The 20106-nt window shown below is 45.7% G+C and overlaps 2 protein-coding genes across 4 annotated transcripts in view; one reads left to right on the forward strand and one right to left on the reverse strand.

The window, feature by feature from the left end:
• chka (choline kinase alpha) overlaps positions 1-8458 on the reverse strand; it is a 28251-nt gene extending 19793 nt beyond the window's left edge. The window contains exons 1-3 of the mRNA XM_056415946.1: positions 7919-8458; positions 6294-6402; positions 3707-3760 (exon numbers count right to left, since the gene is read on the reverse strand). Of these exons, the coding sequence (XP_056271921.1) occupies positions 3707-3760; positions 6294-6402; positions 7919-8157 (402 nt within the window). The 5' untranslated portion in view covers positions 8158-8458. The remainder of the gene's footprint in view (positions 1-3706; positions 3761-6293; positions 6403-7918) is intronic.
• A 5853-nt stretch (positions 8459-14311) lies between these two features.
• Positions 14312-18474, forward strand: si:dkey-12e7.1 (uncharacterized protein LOC557553 homolog). Of its 3 annotated transcripts, XR_008831952.1 has the most exons (4): positions 14312-14615; positions 14996-15633; positions 16649-17431; positions 17594-17622. XR_008831952.1 is itself a non-coding variant. In XM_056415953.1 (3 exons), the coding sequence occupies exons 2-3, from the start codon at positions 15103-15105 to the stop codon at positions 17234-17236; spliced, it is 1119 nt and encodes a 372-aa protein (XP_056271928.1). In that variant the 5' UTR covers positions 14312-14615; positions 14996-15102; the 3' UTR covers positions 17237-18474. The 3 variants fall into 3 exon arrangements, 2 of the variants coding, with proteins under 2 accessions (XP_056271928.1, XP_056271929.1); XM_056415953.1 differs by having other exon boundaries at positions 16649-18474; XM_056415954.1 differs by lacking the exon at positions 14312-14615 and having other exon boundaries at positions 14638-15633; positions 16649-18474.
• The last annotated feature ends 1632 nt before the right edge of the window (positions 18475-20106 follow it).

Genomic DNA, 20106 nt, shown 5'->3' on the forward strand with positions numbered 1-20106 from the left:
TGACCGGCAAGATCTACCTATAATACCGAGGTACACTGAGGCTTTTTATTTGGCCTAATTCTAATTGAATGAAATCAAAACACTTTGGTCCAGCTTTCAAATTGATGAGACCAGGAACACAGAATTTAAGTGCGATATAAAAAGTAAGATATTTGTTCACCGCACACAATATGAACAAGAAAAAAACACATTTGCAATGAGCAGCTGGATAAACTACCAATATAAATGTTGTATTTGTTTACTTTACAACACGACACTGACAAAATGATCAGTCAGTGCAACTCATGTAAGTTCAGCTCTCATCACAATGCCATCAAGTCATGTGACTCCAGTCAGTGTGATGGCTGTGACTGAACTCTGTGAGCTTGTAGTTAGTTCATAAGCACAGACAGACAGTCTGAGGCCGTCTGTGAGCTGCTGTCAGTAATCCAGCTCCTGGTCTTTGATTTGGTGATTTTCTCAACTTCACTGACGAGTTTTTCAGGGCAAATTTGGTATTCATGAGTGTCAAACAGCGGCAGTGCGATTTGACACTGTTTCCGTTTTTAAAACTATGAGTCCTCCGCGAAAATACGGAGCAGACATCAGTTTAAACTCCTGGATTAATCAGTCGGGTTTCCTCCTCCGCTCCTTCCTCCCGTCTCCCCCTCTGATACACAAAGACGGGGGGGGGGAAGAGAAGACAAAGAACACGGCGCGAGGACAACTGAGCCTCATTGAATAGAGCTGAGATTGTTCTGGAATGTTTGATGTACACGTGGGTATGTGTCATATGCAAAAGCCTTTAAAAGGTGAATTTACATTTTTTGTAAAATGGAGAACATGCCCCCCGCCTCCAGAGGGTTAACAGGACATATGTGAATGTCAGTCAGTTACCAAGGCCACTGGTTCTGCTGCTGTTCAATGTTAAAGATGACAGGACCAATGGAGTCTCAAATATACTTCATTTTTTTTACTAATCTGGATGTTTCACTGAAGAAACAATTTATCATCCACGATATTAAATACCTCGCTGGCACTTTATAGGTAGGAGCCTCTTTAAAAATACAGCTCTGTGTGAAGTTTTTCTTTAAAAAGAAGAAAAAAATAACTTTTAATCGCGATTAATGAATTTCTAAATGTGCAATTAATTAGTTAATTTTTTTTAATCGATTGACAGCCCTAGTGATAACACATCAATACCTCACGACACTTATCACTAGCTGTAATTTAAAACTATATCCAAAACTGTACATACTAGAACCTTTCTTGGTCTTGTACATATGACCACCTTCTGTATATATTTTTCTCTTTTAGATTTTTCTTTCTTGTCATAGTGTTATTTCTAAACTGTTGATTAAGAGAGCCCTGCACCACATTTCCAACGGGTCTGGACTGTCGGTCTAGGGCACAAATGGCAGATAAAACCTTGAATCTTGTACAAATTAAACTGGAAACTTGGCTTCAAGTATTTCTCTTCAACATGAAATGTGATTAAAAAAAAGATGCAATGTGTCACATGCTCCAAACAGATAGGGGACAGCATTTCACCTCTTCTACTAACTAACAGACACATAATGGTCCATTCAGAGTCAAACAGACCATAAACCAGGGGGATCTTTAGGGCGGCCTTCACGGCCATTGACAGATATTTAGCATGGGCGTATACGGCGTCTTCACATCACCGTAGAGGCGGTTCAAATAAGGTCACTTTCATTTATTGGGTGCAAAAAAACAAAATGGCGGCAGATGAAATCCAAGATGGCGGACGGGCAAAACAGGCTAAACTCAAAGCATGCTCAAACCAATGGGCGACGTTACTATGACTACGTCCACCACAATCAATGCTACTCGGTAGCAACGCTCATCTTTCAATCATCACGTGTGGTTTGCCAGCGGTCCCATTGACCCTCCATCGGGTTTCATTTCCTCTGACCTATTTTAGCGGTCCGTTTGTTTTGGCTCTGAATCGATGTCAAAGCACAGAAGAAATGTCACATTCCGTAATAATACAAAAACGCACCTCCCCCGCTCCATTTCCTAACAGGAAACAGAAACTTCCTCCCATAGTTAGACACACTTTTTGAATGAACAGGAGTCTGAAGCCACGCCCCCTCTGGATATTTGCTCGCCTCTGAAGGTAAACTGCGACACTGGGTCCGACATCGTCTCCGAGAGGTGCACCGTCAACACGCTTATCTGCTCTGTTGTGCGTGTCAACAAACCTGCACAGGGGTGTGTGGGGGTGGTGTGTGTGTGGGGGGGTGGGGTAGATCATTGACTCCAGACCGCTGCGATGCGTTGATCAGTCTCCCAGTGGACTCGTGTCAAAGGGCCGGCGAGAAGCACTTGAACAAACACATTTTGTCACGTTACGACCACCAAACACCAACTTGGCCGTGTGTGCCGACATCGTTATGGAGATTACGCCGGGGAACTGGCATGATCTGGAATTCATCAAGTTCTTGACGATGGGAATTAGAAATAAAAGGCGTGTCTCTTACTTCTTAAGAACTTAGATCTGGAGTATATCTGACATGCCGTGTGAAGTGCCGCCGCAGAGACTAACAGGGACGTTCTATGTAATCCGAAATAGGATTTACTGCCGCCGAGCTTCAGCCTCGACGCTCGCTGCCAGGAAAAGAAGCCAGAGCGGCAACAATAGCCAACGGGCTGATGACCTCACCTCCATCACATGACGGGGGAGGGGGAGCGGTGACTCAGGCGTGGTAAAGCCGGGGGCAAGGGTCGCCGTGATATGGCGCACGGCCAAAGAATTTCTAGGTCACGGTGGTGGTGGGGGGGGGGGGGGGGTGTCTTGGCGAACGCTTCGGGCTGCCGGCCTCTCTGAACACGTTAAAGCTGCGGCAGATTTATGATGAAAACTTTCTCGGCTCAATTTACCTTCTTCTAGCGTCTTGGTGTGTTCCAAATGGATTTGTTTTGCAATTAACCCAATTATTTTTTGTAGTACAGATGTATTACTTATTTGCATCAATTTTCAGGGCTACCTTATTTCGATAAGGTTAAAACATTCTTGTTGGATTTTGTCCACATTTTGAAGTCAGTGTGAATTTGAGATGGAGATAAATAAAAAGACAGTCCCAAAAGAACCATTTTCTTTGTTTTTCCATGCTAATAAAATGTTGTAGAAACCAGGCCATGACAGATACACGAACACACCGCTCCGTTACACCCGGTAGAATATAGAGGGGAAGAAAAGGAGATGTCATGCTCATTGTACAGTGTGTTACAGGTGAATGAGGTCCACATTTAACCAACAGATATCCCAATTAAACATCCAGTTGATTGGTTACATTAAGACAATTGTTTTTTTGTATTCCAAGTTTTCTGAAACGCCATGTTTAAATATGCAACTGAGGCTACAGGTAACATTTTGTAGTACAATAAAGTGTTACGGACGAATAATTCACCGGAGCGTGAAACGCAGTTTCTGCCGACTCGGGTTTCTCGAAAAGCACGAACTGCCTCCGCCGAATGAAATCAGTAACTGCAGCAACTCGGCTCCGACAGCCGCGCGTCAGTAAGTGGAAACAGGTGTTAAATGAATTCTGAACGCACTCGAAACCACCTGTGCCTCAGGATAGAAGAAAAACAAACACATTCTACACTGGTAAAAGAGGCCGGAGAATGTGGCCACGCATCAGGAGAGCCGGGAGGAGGAGGACTCTGGGCAGGAGGAGCCCGTCGTCAGTGACTTACTTACTTGGTACGGATTTTCTCTGTTTGACTGTCGGCAATCCCCTTTATTACAGGACATCTATCAACAAAAGAAAAAGGAAAAGAGCTATCTGTGAATACATGCGAGTACCGTTCATGAGAGCCCAACATCCAAAAACCTAACCACGCCTGCAGTGCAGACGGTACAAGTTCAAACACACAGCGGGTCGTTTGGGGGCGTGACAGTGCGGGGAGCTCGCCCTGACTATCTGAGTGTATCCCAAACAGAGGCCCCACGTTTACGAGTAGCCCCATATAAACATCAAATGTTACACCACAAACACATGAAGAGCTACAAGTCGAGTCATTACGGGCTACAAGTAAATACATTAAGTTAAAGAGCTACAGGTCAAGTATTTAAGAGCTACAAGTTATGTCTTTAGGTTTAAGAGCTACAAGTCAAGTCATTAAGAGCTACAAGCAAATACATTAAGTTTAAGAGCTACACGTTGAGTCTTTACGAGCTATAAGAGCTACAACTTGAGTCATTAGGAGCTACAAGTAAGTACATTAAGTTTAAGAGCTACAAGTTGAGTCATTACGAGCTACAAGTCTTTAAGAGCTACAAGTCGATCCATTAAAAGCTACAAGTCGAGTCATAAAGAGCTACAAGTCGATTCATTACGAGACACATTACGAGCTACAAGTTGAGTCATTAAGAGCTACAAGTCGATTCATTAAGAGCTACAGGCTTCAGAGGTTTCACTTTATTCTGTTTGAAAATGGGCGCTACCAACAGTCCAGTTGATCGCGCCATGTTGACTAGCGAGCAGCAGTAGATGCCGGTGTTTCGGTTTAACCGGCTACCGATTTTAAATATCTGTGTTTAATACCGATTCCAACCCTTTACCAGAGTTACTCGGCGCATTCGGCCGAAAGTCACAAGGCCACTCGGTAACTTTGAACGCCTGGCGGGAATCCGGTAGAATACAAGTTGATCCGGGAGAGTCCGAACACACGGCGGCCGGACCTTCTGATACCACATTTAAAAAGCCGGCCAGCTGGGGGAAAGAACGCCTCTCCGGTTGCCGGCCGTAAAAGGATTTATTATAGCCCGGGGTACAAAAAGGTTTATCTATTTGTTAATAAATCACCGTTATCCAACGCGCTATTGGCATATCTCCATTGCCGAGAGACGCCGACCTCCAGAGCAGCCGGGCTCCGTTTAATCATTAGCGGCGGTGCACTCTGACGGCGTCGGAGCTCCTGAATCACCATTAGCCGTTTTGATTACGCGACTAATTCCTGAGAGGCGCGACTGTTCCGATGGAGACGGCGGCCGTTACCGTGGTGAAGAACACGCCGCGTTGGCTCTCGCTCAGACGTCCCCGGCAATAAAACGCTTTTATTACGCGGCTTTTAGTTAAGACTTAATGCGGGATTCATTGGGCAGATTTTCAGGCTGCGGGAGCAGCAGGACCCCGTCGGCGAGTCTTCTTTGTGTCGGACCAAGCAAACGGCGTGCAGAAGATCAGACGCCGTTGACCCCTCGTCAGTCAAAATGAAATCAGTGACGTGGACTTAAGTGGCTTATCTCTGTAGTTCTGTGACACACTGGAGGTCATGACCTCTGGCCAGTCCGACCACATCACCTCTACCTTTCTGTGCCTTTCTGTGCATACGTCATCGATCCTCACTTGTGCGAGCCGTGAAGCAACGACGCTCCAAACGACGCACTCTTTCAGGGCCACGAAAAACATCTCAAGTCACACTTTTTTTTAAAAATCCAGTTGACTTTTTAGACGATTCGGGAATCACGATGCCGGGGTTTTGAGAGGAGAAAGGGGACAGACGGGAGAGGTGTTTTCGGGGCTCGGTCGTCCCCCTCAGGGCGTCTGCCCAGCCGAGTGGTGTGCTGCGTCAGTCAGTGTGTGTTACGTCTTTGTATTAGGCTGAGATTTCAGGGATCTCATACTGTACCGTGTTTTTTGGTGGGTTCACCTGGGAACAAGAGTACCCAGGAGGGCACGCTCCTTTGGGAAGCCTACGGCAAAGAACACATGCATGTACAGCCATGGGGGTACATCATCATGTACAACAATGGCTAACACGCGCGCACACACACACACACACATAAGCATATGAGCTGCAGCCACACGCACACACACAACAAGCTCTGGGGGCGACAGGGTCACATCACACAGTAGTAGGTTTTATCTTGTGGTTTGTTTGTTTCTGTGATAATCAGCTCATATCGACCGTTGACCAGTTACACGAGTCATCTCTTTGAAAAAAGTCAAACATTTTTACAGGAAGTTTTTTTTAAATGCTGCCATTTTGCGCACTTTGGACCTTTCCGACACTGCCCGTGTCCACGTTTACTTCCTGTCGGCCTCCGTTATCGACACACACCGGCGACAGGAACTAGACTGGGACACGATTTACAAGTGTGAAATGGTCTGCAGCGGCTAAACTGTAACAATGAGACTAATATCTACAGGCTATCGAGGGGAAAGTAGTTTCTACGACATCCTCGTGAAGAGTAGTTGTCTTGGCTTACTTGTTGCTCTCTTTTTTTCTGCAAAAACAAACACACAGCGTTTTAAACTAGCAATAAGAGATGCGGCTCCCACCTGTAGGATGGCCCCATAGAGGCGCAGCAGGACGCTGCGGGGCTCGTCCCCAACAGGGTCCAGGCGGTCAGGGAGGCTGCACAGGAAGAGCTTGTTGCTCAGACCACCCCTGGGGAGACAGAGGGGGGGGGCATGTTACATGTAGATATTGCTTCCAAAAACAACAGAATACCCCTTGCTGCCTGGACGACAGGCGGTAGAATACAATAGTGCGCATTACAGTGTCACATTACCTCGTTCAACCGTCGCCTGTGAACCCGTAATCCTTTACATACATTGTTGTCATAGGTTTGAAGGCCAGATGTCACACCGCATTATGTCACTTCAGACGATTTAAAAGCAACGGCTTAGTTTAGAAAAAATTAGAATTTTTTTAAAGAAACCCAATTGTGCGAACGCCTAAAATAGCGGTTTACGTCAAGTTTTTTTTTTACATAACTATAATATATTAATTTTTTCTTTTTTTGATAGTTATTATATGCTAAAGACTACCCATTTTTAAAATAAACAGACTCGTGTTAACACCTAGAATAGGTGTTAAAGTCCAGACAGTTTTTCAAAAATAACTATGTTATATTCTATTTTTTGTTTTTTGATAGTTATGGCCTTCAAAATGTCAAAAAAGTTAAAGACTGCCTTTTGAAAAGAACGACCTAAAATATCTGTTTAAATCTATATATTTTGAGTTATTGGCCTTCAAAATATCAAAATACATTTCCATTTTAATAGAAACCCAATTATGTCAACACCTAAAATAGCTGTTAAAGTCTAGACTTTTTTTTTAAATAACTATTTTATATTCTTTTTTTGATAGTTATGGCCTTCAAAATATCAAAAGGTTAAAGAATGCCTTCTGAAATAAATAAATAATTACCACCTAAGATATCGGTTTGAGTCAATAAATTAATATATACATATTTTTTTATAGTTATTGGCCTTCAAAATATAAAGAAATTAAAGACATTGCCATTTTAATAGAAACCCAATTATGGCAACACCTAGAATAGCGGTTTAAGTCTAGACATTTTATTAATAACTTTTTAATATTCTTTTTTTTGTTTTTTGATAGTTGTGGCTTTCAAAATGTCAAACGTTAAGTCTATTTTTTTTTACTTTTAATTATGTCAACACCTAAAATAGTGGTTTGAGTCAACACATTTTTATAAAATTACTTTGTTGTATTCTTTTTTTGTTTTTTGATAGTTATGGCCTTCAAAATATCAAAAAGTTAAAGAATGCCTTCAGATAAAAAAAAATTATAATTACCACCTAAGATATCGGTTTGGATATATATATATATATATATACACATTTTTTTAATAGTTATTGGCCTTCAAAATATAAAAAGTGTAAAGACATTGCCATTTTAATAGAAACCCAATTATGGCAACACCTAAAATAGCGGTTTAAGTCTAGACTTTTTTTTAAGCCACAATTCTTAGCCTCCCAAATGTCACACGACACCATTTTAAAAAGGGGCGGTCCGAACATAAAGATGCGTTTCCCGGAGCGCTGCATCCTCGCGGAGGGGGTTGGCCCTTTAACGGTCACCGTCACGAGACGATGTGTAACGCAGCAGCAGCGGGAGGGCCTGTTTGCACCCGGCCCCGAGGAGCCCGGCCTACCGTATGATGGTGATGTGGAACTCGTCCCTGGCCAGGCTCTTCCACGCGCCGTGGAGGAACTCTCGGCACCACAGGTACGCCATGCGCTGGGTCTCCGGGTCCGGCTGCTCGAGGCGGACCAGGTCCTTGCAGTCCTCCTCGACGACGGCCTGGACCTGCAGCGCGTTCTCGGTCACCAGGATGCCCAGAGCGATGGAGGAGGGCGAGGAGGAGACCCCGGTGATGAATTTGGTTTTCATGTTGCTTCTTTAAAAAAGAAGAAATAAAACAAGCAAAATACTCTGAGTTGAACACCCCCACCCACCACTGAGCGGCGCAGGCGGATGTGAGGAGCCGCTCGGCTCGTGTCGCAGTCGAAGATTTATGTCGCTTATTCGGCCACAAATGTCTTTTTCTCTCTGTGAATGTACGGAGGACAGAGTGTTGTTTCTTTCTGTCTTTTACTCTTTTTCTCGCTGGTAGAAAGTAGAAGTGTCGCTGCGGCGTCGTGGAGCAGTAACGGTAAGCAGTAACTCGGCGGCGCGGGCTGGAGGAGGAATGAATAAAGTCTGACCGACGCGCGGCTTTACAAGGGAGCTGGAGGGGGCGGGGCTAGGGGGTCACGTGCCACTTCCGAGGCTCTTCCCTTAATCTAATTGGTTGCCTCTGACACAGCGCTTCAGGACCAAAACAAACGCGACGGTACATTCAGGAGCTATCCGACAGACGAGTACTAATGACAACATACTAATAAAGACAAACAGATTACAAATTAACCCCAATTTCATTAGATTTTCATGTTAATTTTGAAATCTATAATATGATAATAATATAATACTCATATAAAACACACATTATATACTGCCAAAATGTATGGTGCACTCTTGAAAACCGAAGGTATTTCTTCCTGTTATTTTATTCATTCCTCTTCTATTTTTTTACATTTTCAATTTAATTTATTTTGTAAAGGGCTTTACAATCTGTACACATAGACATCCCTGACCTTTGGACGGCCTGCATTTATAAGATTGGAGTGAGACACGCAGAAAATGCGATGTGATGATCTTCGCAATAAAACATCTTTGATGGGACACTTTGAAGGAACAGACTCCTGGAACAGACTCATGGAGCAGACTCATGGAACAGACTCCTGGAACAGACTCATGGAGCAGACTCATGGAACAGGTTCATGGAACAGAATCATGGAACAGACTCATGGAACAGACTCATGGAACAGACTCATGGAACAGACTCATGGAACAGACTCATGGAACAGACTCATGGAACAGACTCATGGAACAGACTCATGGAACAGACTCATGGAACAGACTCATGGAACAGACTCATGGAACAGACTCATGGAACAGACTCATGGAACAGGCTCATGGAACAGACTCATGGAACAGACTCATGGAACAGACTCATGGAACAGGTTCATGGAACAGACTCATGGAACAGACTCATGGAACAGACTAATGGAACAGACTAATGGAACAGGCTCATGGAACAGACTCATGGAACAGACTCATGGAACAGACTCCTGGAACAGGTTCATGGAACAGACTCATGGAACAGACTCATGGAACAGGCTCATGGAACAGGTTCATGGAACAGACTCATGGAACAGAATCATGGAACCAACTCATGGAACAGGTTCATGGAACAGATTCATGGAACAGAATCATGGAACAGACTCATGGAACAGGCTCATGGAACAGACTCATGGAACAGAATCATGGAACAGGTTCATGGAACAGACTCATGGAACAGAATCATGGAACAGGTTCATGGAACAGACTCATGGAACAGAATCATGGAACAGGTTCATGGAACAGACTCATGGAACAGGCTCATGGAACAGGTTCATGGAACAGGCTCATGGAACAGACTCATGGAACAGGCTCATGGAACAGGCTCATGGAACAGACTCATGGAACAGACTCACGGAATAGACTCATGGAACAGAATCATGGAATAGACTCATGGAACAGGCTCATGGAACAGGTTCATGGAACAGAATCATGGAACAGACTCATGGAACAGGCTCATGGAACAGGTTCATGGAAGAGACTCATGGAACAGGTTCATGGAACAGGTTCATGGAACAGACTCATGGAACAGGCTCATGGCACAGGTTCATGGAACAGGTTCATGGAACAGACTCATGGAACAGGCTCATGGAACAGAATCATGGAACAGACTCATGGAACAGGCTCATGGAACAGGTTCATGGAACAGACTCATGGAACAGGTTCATGGAACAGACTCATGGAACAGGCTCATGGAACAGACTCATGGAACAGACTCATGGAACAGACTCATGGAACAGGTTCATGGAACAGACTCACGGAACAGACTCATGGAACAGAATCATGGAATAGATTCATGGAACACTCATGGAACAGACTCATGGAACAGAATCATGGAATAGATTCATGGAACCAACTCATGGAACAGGCTCATGGAACAGACTCATGGAACAGAATCATGGAATAGATTCATGGAACCAACTCATGGAACAGGTTCATGGAACAGGCTCATGGAACAGAATCATGGAATAGATTCATGGAACACTCATGGAACAGGCTCATGGAACACTCATGGAACAGTATCATGGAACAGACTCATGGAACCAACTCATGGAACAGGTTCATGGAACAGGTTCATGCCCCCAGTTGTCACCTTGTTCACCTCCATGAGAGAGAGGAGAGAGAGGATCAGTGTAAGGGTCCATAAGGAGAGAGGAGAGAGAGGCTCAGTGTATCCTAACGTCCATAAGGAGAGAGAGGAGAGAGGGCTCAGTGTATCCTAAGCGTCCATAAGGAGAGAGAGGAGAGGAGCTCAGTGTATCCTAAGCGTCCATAATGAGAGAGAGAGAGAGAGGAGCTCAGTGTATCCTAAACGTCCATAAGGAGAGAGAGGAGCTCAGTGTATCCTAAGCGTCCATAAGGAGAGAGAAGAGGAGAGAGGAGCTCAGTGTATCCTAAACGTCCATAAGGACAGAGAAGAGGAGAGAGGAGCTCAGTGTATCCTAAGCGTCCATAATGAGAGAGGAGAGAGAGGAGCTCAGTGTATCCTAAACGTCCATAAGGAGAGAGGAGAGAGGAGAGGAGCTCAGTGTATCCTAAACGTCCATAAGGAGAGAGGAGAGGAGAGGAGCTCAGTGTATCCTAAGCGTCCATAAGGAGAGAGGAGAGGAGAGAGGAGCTCAGTGTATCCTAAGCGTCCATAAGGAGAGAGGAGAGAGGAGCTCAGTGTATCCTAAACGTCCATAAGGAGAGAGGAGAGGAGAGAGGAGCTCAGTGTATCCTAAACGTCCATAAGGAGAGAGGAGCTCAGTGTATCCTAAGCGTCCATAAGGAGAGAGAAGAGGAGAGAGGAGCTCAGTGTATCCTAAACGTCCATAAGGACAGAGGAGAGGAGAGAGGAGCTCAGTGTATCCTAAGCGTCCATAATGAGAGAGGAGAGGAGAGAGGAGCTCAGTGTATCCTAAACGTCCATAAGGAGAGAGGAGAGGAGAGAGGAGCTCAGTGTATCCTAAACGTCCATAAGGAGAGGAGAGAGGAGCTCAGTGTATCCTAAGTCCATAAGGAGAGAGGAGAGGAGAGAGGAGCTCAGTGTATCCTAAGTCCATAAGGAGAGAGGAGAGGAGAGAGGAGCTCAGTGTATCCTAAGTCCATAAGGAGAGAGGAGAGGAGAGAGGAGCTCAGTGTATCCTAAGTCCATAAGGAGAGAGGAGAGGAGAGAGGAGCTCAGTGTATCCTAAGCGTCCATAAGGAGAGAGGAGAGGAGAGAGGAGCTCAGTGTATCCTAAGCGTCCATAAGGAGAGAGGAGAGGAGAGAGGAGCTCAGTGTATCCTAAGTCCATAAGGAGAGAGGAGAGGAGAGAGGAGCTCAGTGTATCCTAAGTCCATAAGGAGATGCTGCTATAGACCACCTGAAGGTGTGTGAGCATGCCCCTATAATTTCCTCTAATAACTTTGATAATTTATTACCCTTTTGTGTTTGTTTATTTGTTCTTTGTGTCCTATTTGTGTTGCCTGAACTCGGTAGGTACACACAAAATCAATAAATAACATTTAATTGAAAATGATTGTCCTTTCATGTTTTGTTTGTTTTTTGTTTAAAAAATCTAAGAAAACATTTCTAATCTGTAGAACTGCTGCCTAATAGTCTCCTTATTGACATTTTTATGACAATTGTTCATAAACTTTATGCCTAAATACGTATCTTTATTATTTTTGAACAAAAAGTTAAATGGTATTCCACAGGTTTCAAACATGGCACCAAATGTATTTTTAAAGCTCCTGGATGAAGTCAGTTGGAAAAACTGCCCCGAAAAAAGATGTACATTTCCTTCACTGGATTTGGGGCGATACAAAATAAATGAATCTTGGAGGCTGACCTGAGAGCTGCTGAGGCTCACATGGGGCTCACTCAAGCTCTCCACCCGCCCCGTTGTGATCACTATCCTCCTCACTGCAGAGGAGGGTCCTTGAACGCCGCACGCACGGGGCTTGCGATATGAACGTGTGCTACGTGTTCGGATGCGGACCTCCTCCTCCTCCTCCTCCTCCTCCTCCTCCTCTCTCTGTGTGTGCACGGGGTGGAATGTGTCAGCGGAGCACCAACTGGAGGAATGGAGACGTCTCCTCTCCTCATGTCTGAAGGAACCGGTTTGAACTGGAGACGCGGTGTCATCGAGGGGATGGACGGAGTCGATCAGCCTTCATCACCCTTGTATAGTTTATACTTACTGCTGGTGCAACGTCACTAAAGCTGCAAACTCACCCTTTAAACACACGTAATAACAAAGGTCACCTCTGTAGGAGGAGTATGTACGGTTACAGATGTTTGCATCTACGTATGTACTATAGCGACAGATGATATGTTGATTTATGATGTTTATGATCTATAACAGCAGCCGTAAATAATCTGTTGTAAGAGAGTTGCTGCACGTGTTGACGTATGACGTATGCATCGTATGACGTATGCCTGGTATGCAGTGGCGGGCCGTGCATTTTCTATCTAGGCCTTCAATGCCGTCTTACTACAGCTGAACAACCTAATGTAAGATATTAGTTCACCAGTGTTCCGGTGCGGGGCTTTTATTGTGAAGGAGCAGACGGAAAAAGATAAAGTTGTCGTGTTTCTTGTGTTATTAAGTAACGTTAAACCCTCAGTAACACTGAGAATTCAGATAATCGTATCGTACATGTATATGTATATTTCTATCGATGTATGTGTGTGTATTTAATAAATACACACACATACATCGATATAAATATGATGAAGATGAAAGTTCCTGTTTACCCAAACACATGACACAATTAATGAGTCTTTTCAATATGTCCCTCTTGTTCTTCACCTTTTCATTGTGCAGCTCCGTTGCCGCGTGTTCGTTGATCTGTAGATCCGCTCCGTGTCCCCAAAAGTTGTCAAAGCACCGGTGCTTGTAGGTGCCGAGCCGTACTCTAGTGTCTCGTTGCTGCCTCGGTTAGACAACTCAAGTTTCAAAGCCAGTGTGGCTCCCAACACCAAATCGATCACTTGCAACAGGCATCCCCAGCAGTCCAGTGTGCAGAGCTTCTCGGAGCCTGAGCCATCGGTAGCGCTCGTAGTTGGAACTTTGAAAGTGGCGAGCGAGCCCCTGTCCCGCCTGTGACGGGCTTTGTAGCGTTGGCGTCGGTCTTAAAGTTCGTTGAGAATGGCCTTATAATTATATCCTCGACCAAATCGATATCTTCTCCTCCTTCCGCCATTGTGGGTTGAACAAACAGCTTAGTAGTACGCGAATTATTTCGTTTATCAAATTCAGTTTCCTAGTTCTGAGGTTCTGCATATACCTGCCCATAGGACCCGCCTCTCAATATTGGTAATCCAATCAAAAGACGTGCAGCACTCCGCCCGCTCGCTGATCCTGTGCCGGTTCCGGGGCCTCCTAGAAGGCCTAGAGGAGCCAACTCTAAAGCTGATTGGTTGACACAACATTGTCATTCCCATTCACGTTAAGCTACCAGCGCCCGCAATGTTGATTCTGAAGGCCTGAGGGCAGATTTTAGCCCCCTGGCAACACACGATGGCTGAATATGATTGGATAAAAGATCTAAGATAAAGACCAGCCCTCCAAATCTCAACCTGGCGCTGGAAGCAGCGCAACCAAGAGGAACGCTATGAAATTAAGAGAATAACTCTTACTCTGGGAAATAATTGAATACATATTTGTGGGCAAATATATTTAGAAAAAAATATATATTCTGATGATGTTTAGGCCAGCAGAGAAGGCCTTGCTGGCCCTGACGGCCCGCCACTGCTGGTATGTAGGTTGTGTGTAGTATGTAAACAGAGCCTATCTAACTATGTTCCGGAGGAACACTTTGGAAACCGCGTTCCCCTCTGCCACCGACAGAGGGCGCCCGTTCTCTCCCAAATCCGCCTGACCGGCAGCCCGACGCATGTTCATGACGTCACCGCCACGCGCCACAACCAAAACAACAACACGGCTCAGCTGTAACCAGTCGGCCTATTTACTGAATGCTCTTCTTTTTTACTAGCTTTTTTTTTTTTTACTTCTGTATTTATATAAGTTTTACAGTTTACCTTTGGATACGAATGCAACAACGCGGTGCGTTCAGGTTCTTTTTTAAACTCAGTTTCTAACATTAGCTTCTAGCAGGTTAGCTCTCTAAACTGAGGAGGGAAGGAGCTCGACCAAAAGGTAAACACTGTAATATAATTAGATATATCTTTAAAAACAGTCCCATAAACCCGCGGTGACACAGTCCGTGAACGGGTCGGTCACGTGTCACCGGGAGGAGAGATAACGGACCAGAGTCCCGTCACAGGCCGAGGAGACATCTATTACAGACAAGTGTGTTTCACTGTTAAAGTCCTGGCTTGACAACAACTTTATTATTTAGTTTCGACCTAACTGTGTATTTAAAGGGGAGAATCCCCATGATATGATTGATCTTTGACCTGAAGCCATATGATGCCAAGTTTATATAACGTGACCAGTTGAAACTGACCGCCTCACGTTGTTTATTCCAAGAGGTTTAAAAAATCTTCCACAATTTCCTTTGTCTTTATCTCGGACAGACTTCCCCAGGCCGGAGGTATTTATGGCAACGCCTGACCGCAAGACCGCCCGGTGGAGAGTCTGACCTCCACCGGTGACCACCAACGTCAATTCATCATCTGCCGCCATGTCGCCGCGGAAGAAACCCCTGGTGCCCGCGAGGAGCCGGCGGAAAGCAGCGGACGACCACTTCCCTTTCAACTCGCTGCCGGTGGAGTGCCAGCTGCACGTCCTGTTCTTCCTGAACGAGGCGGACAAATGCAGCAGCGCCCTGGTCTGCTGCGGCTGGAGCCGCCTGGTCCGCTCGTGGAAGCTGTGGCGAGTGGCGGACTATTCCCGCCGCGGCGTCTTCCACCTGGGCCAGGAGGGTCTGCTGGTTTCCAACCGGGAGTTCGAGAGGTGGAAGTCCTGGGTCCACCATTACACCCACCACCTCATCTCCCGGCGGGCCAGCCTGCTCACGCTGAAGGCCAGCTTCGACCTGGGCGACCGCTACAACAAGTGGTGCGAGCTGCTGAGCCTCCTGCTGGACAACGTCCACTGCAGAGACCTCAGCCACCTGGACCTCAACTGGACCTTCACTCTGCTGGAGCCGCTGGACCTCAGGGTCCACGCGGGGTCCGGCTCGCACCAGGACGGCATCACGAAGATGGACCAGGTGACGAGTTGTTCCTGACGTTCACTTCCTGTGGGACGAAGGGACGAGGCCTGATGCCAGTGGAGGCTCAGCATGAGCATGTGCACATTGATGCCTCTTCATTGTTATTGGCATCACACATGTACTAGTAGATTGTATTAATGCAGCTTTAAGCCTTGTCGTATTTTTTTTAATCTGATCCTCCTATTTTCAATATACAGAGAGAGTTTACATAATAAAAGTCAAATTAGTTTTTTTCTGAAACAGAATAGTTCATTAACCACAAAAAAAAGATCCAATAGTAAATGTTGAAATCCAGTTAATCATTTGGAGTCATTATAAAAGCCAAATGTGCAAAATATTCCAGCTCCTCAAGTGTGAGGATTTGCATTGTGAGATTTTAAAGACTAAACTACGAATGAAGAAGACTGTGATCGGATCAATACTACAATCAAGTTTGAGTTTTTCCTCAAAGAATCAGAAAGAGGCGCCGCTTCAAATCTTGCGCTGACCAGAGAGCTGTCCATACGCTGAAGAGTCATTCAGCATGAAAAAAACCCAATTAAAACAAATATAATCCATCATTTGATGTTCCCGGCAGAGGAATAGCGGCTCCACATTGCTGTGTGGATTAACCAATTTAAAATAATTAATGTTTTCTCTCTATGATTGAAAAAGAAACTCCAGAAAGTATGACGTTTTCATGGTATACGGTTTTAAATTGTGATGAGTAGTAGTAGTATTATTGTAGTAGTAGTATCATTGGTTACAATTATCTTCAAAGGCCTGAGAGCAGAACTTGTAATATCAATGAGTCATGCTAGCTTCCATGTTAGCAGCACTGCAGTGGGAACTGAACTAAAGAATGAAAAATAACTTCAGCTGTGAGCTTTTCACATACTTTCCCATGATTATGAAACATATAACTCACTTTCAAAGCTGGCAGACAGAAATGGCGAACCCCCTGTAGTCAAGTGTCCTCGTCCATAGCAACATGTGCCCGGCTAACGGTTTACCGGTTTGCTTTGATTGACAGGTGACCAGTTTCCAGGAGCTGCTGACCCAGCTGGCCCACAGCTGCCCGCGAGTCTCCAAGATGCGGCTGCACTTCGACTGGTCGGACGAGTCCGTGTCGCTGCTCACCCGCTTCCAGCAGCTCCGGGTCCTGGAGCTCAAGTACTTCTGGGTCTTTAAAGGGGTGACGCCCACCACGCTGCAGGCCCTCACCAAATCCCTGCCCCACCTGAAGTCTCTGACTCTACAGATCCTGGTGCCGCTCAGGAACCTGGGCATCTCGTACACCCTGGAGTCCCAGTCCCTGGAGTTCCTGGACGTGTCGCCCAGCCGAGGCCTGGTCTTCTCCTGCCTGAGGCTCCCCGCCTTGCGCGAGCTCCGCGCCAAGAAGATCGTCCGCGGCATCACGCTGGACCGCAGGACCAGGCTGAGGATCCAGAGCCGGTGGCCCTGCCTGTACCGCGTCCTCCGGGAGGGGACGCCCAGGCTGCAGGTGCTCAACAATGAGCGGCTGCTGCCCACGTGGAGCGAGGCCGGCTGCGGGGAGCTGTCCGCCATCCTGGAGCAGGCCTGCTACTGCGTCCAGCATCTGGACAGCTGGCTGTGGTAGACGACCGTGGGACTTGAAATGTCTTGAACAGTCTTGAAAGGACTTGAACGGTCTTGACATGTCTTAAAATGTCTTGAAAGGACTTGAAAGGTCTTGAACATTCTTGACATGTGTTGAAAAGTTCTTGCAATGTCTTGCAATGTCTTAGAAGGTCTTGATTGATAGTCTTGACAAGTCTTGAAAAGGTATCGAAAGGTCTTGAAAGGTATTAAAAGGTCTTGCAATGTCTTGAAATGTCTTGAAACGATCTTGAGCCGTCTTAAAAGGTATTGCAATGTCTTAAAAGGTCTTGAAAGGTCTTGCAATGTCTTAAAAGGTCTTGAACGGTCTTGACATGTCTTGAAAAGGTACCGAAAGGTATTAAAAGGTCTTGCAATGTCTTGAAATGTCTTGAAAGATCATGAAAGGTCTTGAATCATTCCATCGGCTATCAACGTACCGTTTTTACACGCAACGTTTGTCCCCATTTCAATAATCTGAGCGTCTTCTCAGAGGGACACGAATGAGTCTGTGAAACCAAAGGAGTGCAAGTTTTTCATTTTTTTAAATTCTGAAACAGGAAGTTGCTGTCACACTTTCCCAAGAAGACATTGATGCTCAGCGCATCTGCAGCTGTTTCATTTTGTGTCGCGGCGGCCTGGATACATTCCCAAAAAAGACAATAAGGGTCAAGTGTGCACGGCCCATGTGTTGTGAGTGAGAGCGCCCCCTGGAGTGGTGGTTTCCTTTTTAAATGATGGAGATGGAAAAAAAACTATCGATGTGAATGTATTTATTTTCCTTCCCATTTTTACGAGAGTTGGTCCGATACCAGAACCAACAATGACTCGTTCCAAAAGGCTGCTTGGGTTATTATGAACGATCATAAATCACGTTATTATATAATGTATGTATTTAAAGAAACGCGTGCCCATCGTGTCTGATCTGATGTACTGATCTGTAAATCGAGCTAGCCAACGTTAGCTGCTAGCTGTTAGCCGCTAGCTGTTAGTGCAACCTCTGGTAACGCTAGCTGCTAGCACTGTTATTTAGCCAAGCTGGACTGTGGCGGCTAACAGTGCTAACCGCTAACAGCTAACAGCTAGTATTACCGGAGGTTCTGAATCGTTCAAGCTCCATTCAATAAAAATGAGTATTAGTCTAAAAACAAATGTAAACGTCATGATGCGTTCAAATGTAATCATGTAAAAACTAGTGTTTGGTGAGAAAACTGATATATTACATTATATTTAACTGAAGCTTTTATCCAAAGTAACGTACAAAACATTCACACACCGGAGGTACAACTACGGGAGTCATTTTGGGGTGAAGTGCCTTGCCCAAGGGCACATCGACATGGGCTAGTGGAGCCGGGGATCGAACCGCCGACCCTCTGGTTGACGGACCACCCTGCTCACCACTGAGCCACAGTCCAATAAATCCAGTTGTTTGAAGGAGATGTTTTCACAGAAGTATGAAATAAAGGTTTTAGTTTCTAACACATGGGTCGGCTCGAGGTCAGGGGTCAGGGGTCAGGGGTCGGACTCTCAGCAGCCTCCACAGGCGGCGCTCCTGCAGTTCTCTCTTCAGTCAGCAGAGGTCCTCGTGTGTCTCAGCTCCTCAGAATGGATGAATACAGATGTTTAGTTTACAATGTGTGTGTGTGTGTGTGTGTGTGTGTGTGTTCTTTGAGCGTAGAACATTTCACAAGATTCTTCATAAAGAACTACATTCAATCTTGAGTGTGTGTGTGTGTGAGAGAGAGAGCACCTGTGTGTGTGTGTGTTTGAGAGAGAACCTGTGTGTGTGTGTGTGTGTGTGTGAGAGAGAAACTGTGTGTGTGTGAGAGAGAAACTGTGTGAGAGAGCGAGAACCTGTGTGTGTGTGTGTGTGAGAGAGAGAGAGAACCTGTGTGTGTGTGTGAGAGAGAACCTGTGTGTGTGTGTGTGTGAGAGAGAAACTGTGTGTGTGAGAGAGAACCTGTGTGTGTGTGTGAGAGAAACTGTGTGTGTGTGAGAGAGAAACTGTGTGTGAGAGAGAGAACCTGTGTGTGTGTGAGAAACTGTGTGTGTGTGTGAGAGAGAACCTGTGTGTGTGTGTGAGAGAGAAACTGTGTGTGTGTGTGAGAGAGAACCTGTGTGTGTGTGTGTGTGTGTGAGAGAGAGAGAACCTGTGTGTGTGTGTGAGAGAGAGATAACCTGTGTGTGTGTGAGAGAGAGAACCTGTGTGTGTGTGTGTGTGAGAGAGAGAGAACCTGTGTGTGTGAGAGAGAGAGAACCTGTGTGTGTGTGTGAGAGAGAGAGAACCTGTGTGTGTGTGAGAGAGAGAACCTGTGTGTGTGTGTGAGAGAGAACCTGTGTGTGTGTGTGAGAGAGAAACTGTGTGTGTGAGAGAGAGAACCTGTGTGTGTGTGTGTGTGTGAGAGAGAGAACCTGTGTGTGTGAGAGAGAGAGAACCTGTGTGTGTGTGTGAGAGAGAGAACCTGTGTGTGTGTGTGTGTGTGAGAGAGAGAGAGAGAACGTGTGTGTGTGTGTGAGAGAGAGAACCTGTGTGTGTGTGTGAGAGAGAACCTGTGTGTGTGTGTGAGAGAGAACCTGTGTGTGTGTGTGAGAGAGAACCTGTGTGTGTGAGAGAGAGAGAGAACCTGTGTGTGTGTGTGTGTGTGTGAGAGAGAGAGAACCTGTGTGTGTGTGAGAGAGAGAGAGAACCTGTGTGTGTGAGAGAGAGAGAGAACCTGTGTGTGTGTGAGAGAGAGAACCTGTGTGTGTGTGTGTGTGTGAGAGAGAAACTGTGTGTGTGTGAGAGAGAGAGAACCTGTGTGTGTGTGAGAGAGAGAACCTGTGTGTGTGTGTGTGAGAGAGAGAACCTGTGTGTGTGAGAGAGAGAACCTG

The sequence above is a fragment of the Pseudoliparis swirei genome, chromosome 6, assembly GCF_029220125.1.
Source record: "Pseudoliparis swirei isolate HS2019 ecotype Mariana Trench chromosome 6, NWPU_hadal_v1, whole genome shotgun sequence".
Taxonomy (NCBI): domain Eukaryota; kingdom Metazoa; phylum Chordata; class Actinopteri; order Perciformes; family Liparidae; genus Pseudoliparis; species Pseudoliparis swirei.

Bases quoted from the DNA above. Each gene is read 5' to 3' on its own strand.
- si:dkey-12e7.1 (XM_056415953.1), top strand. From the start codon at position 15,103: ATGTCGCCGCGGAAGAAACCCCTGGTGCCCGCGAGGAGCCGGCGGAAA. The intron at 15,634-16,648 runs GTGACGAGTTGT...TTTGATTGACAG, and splicing joins GCATCACGAAGATGGACCAG to GTGACCAGTTTCCAGGAGCT.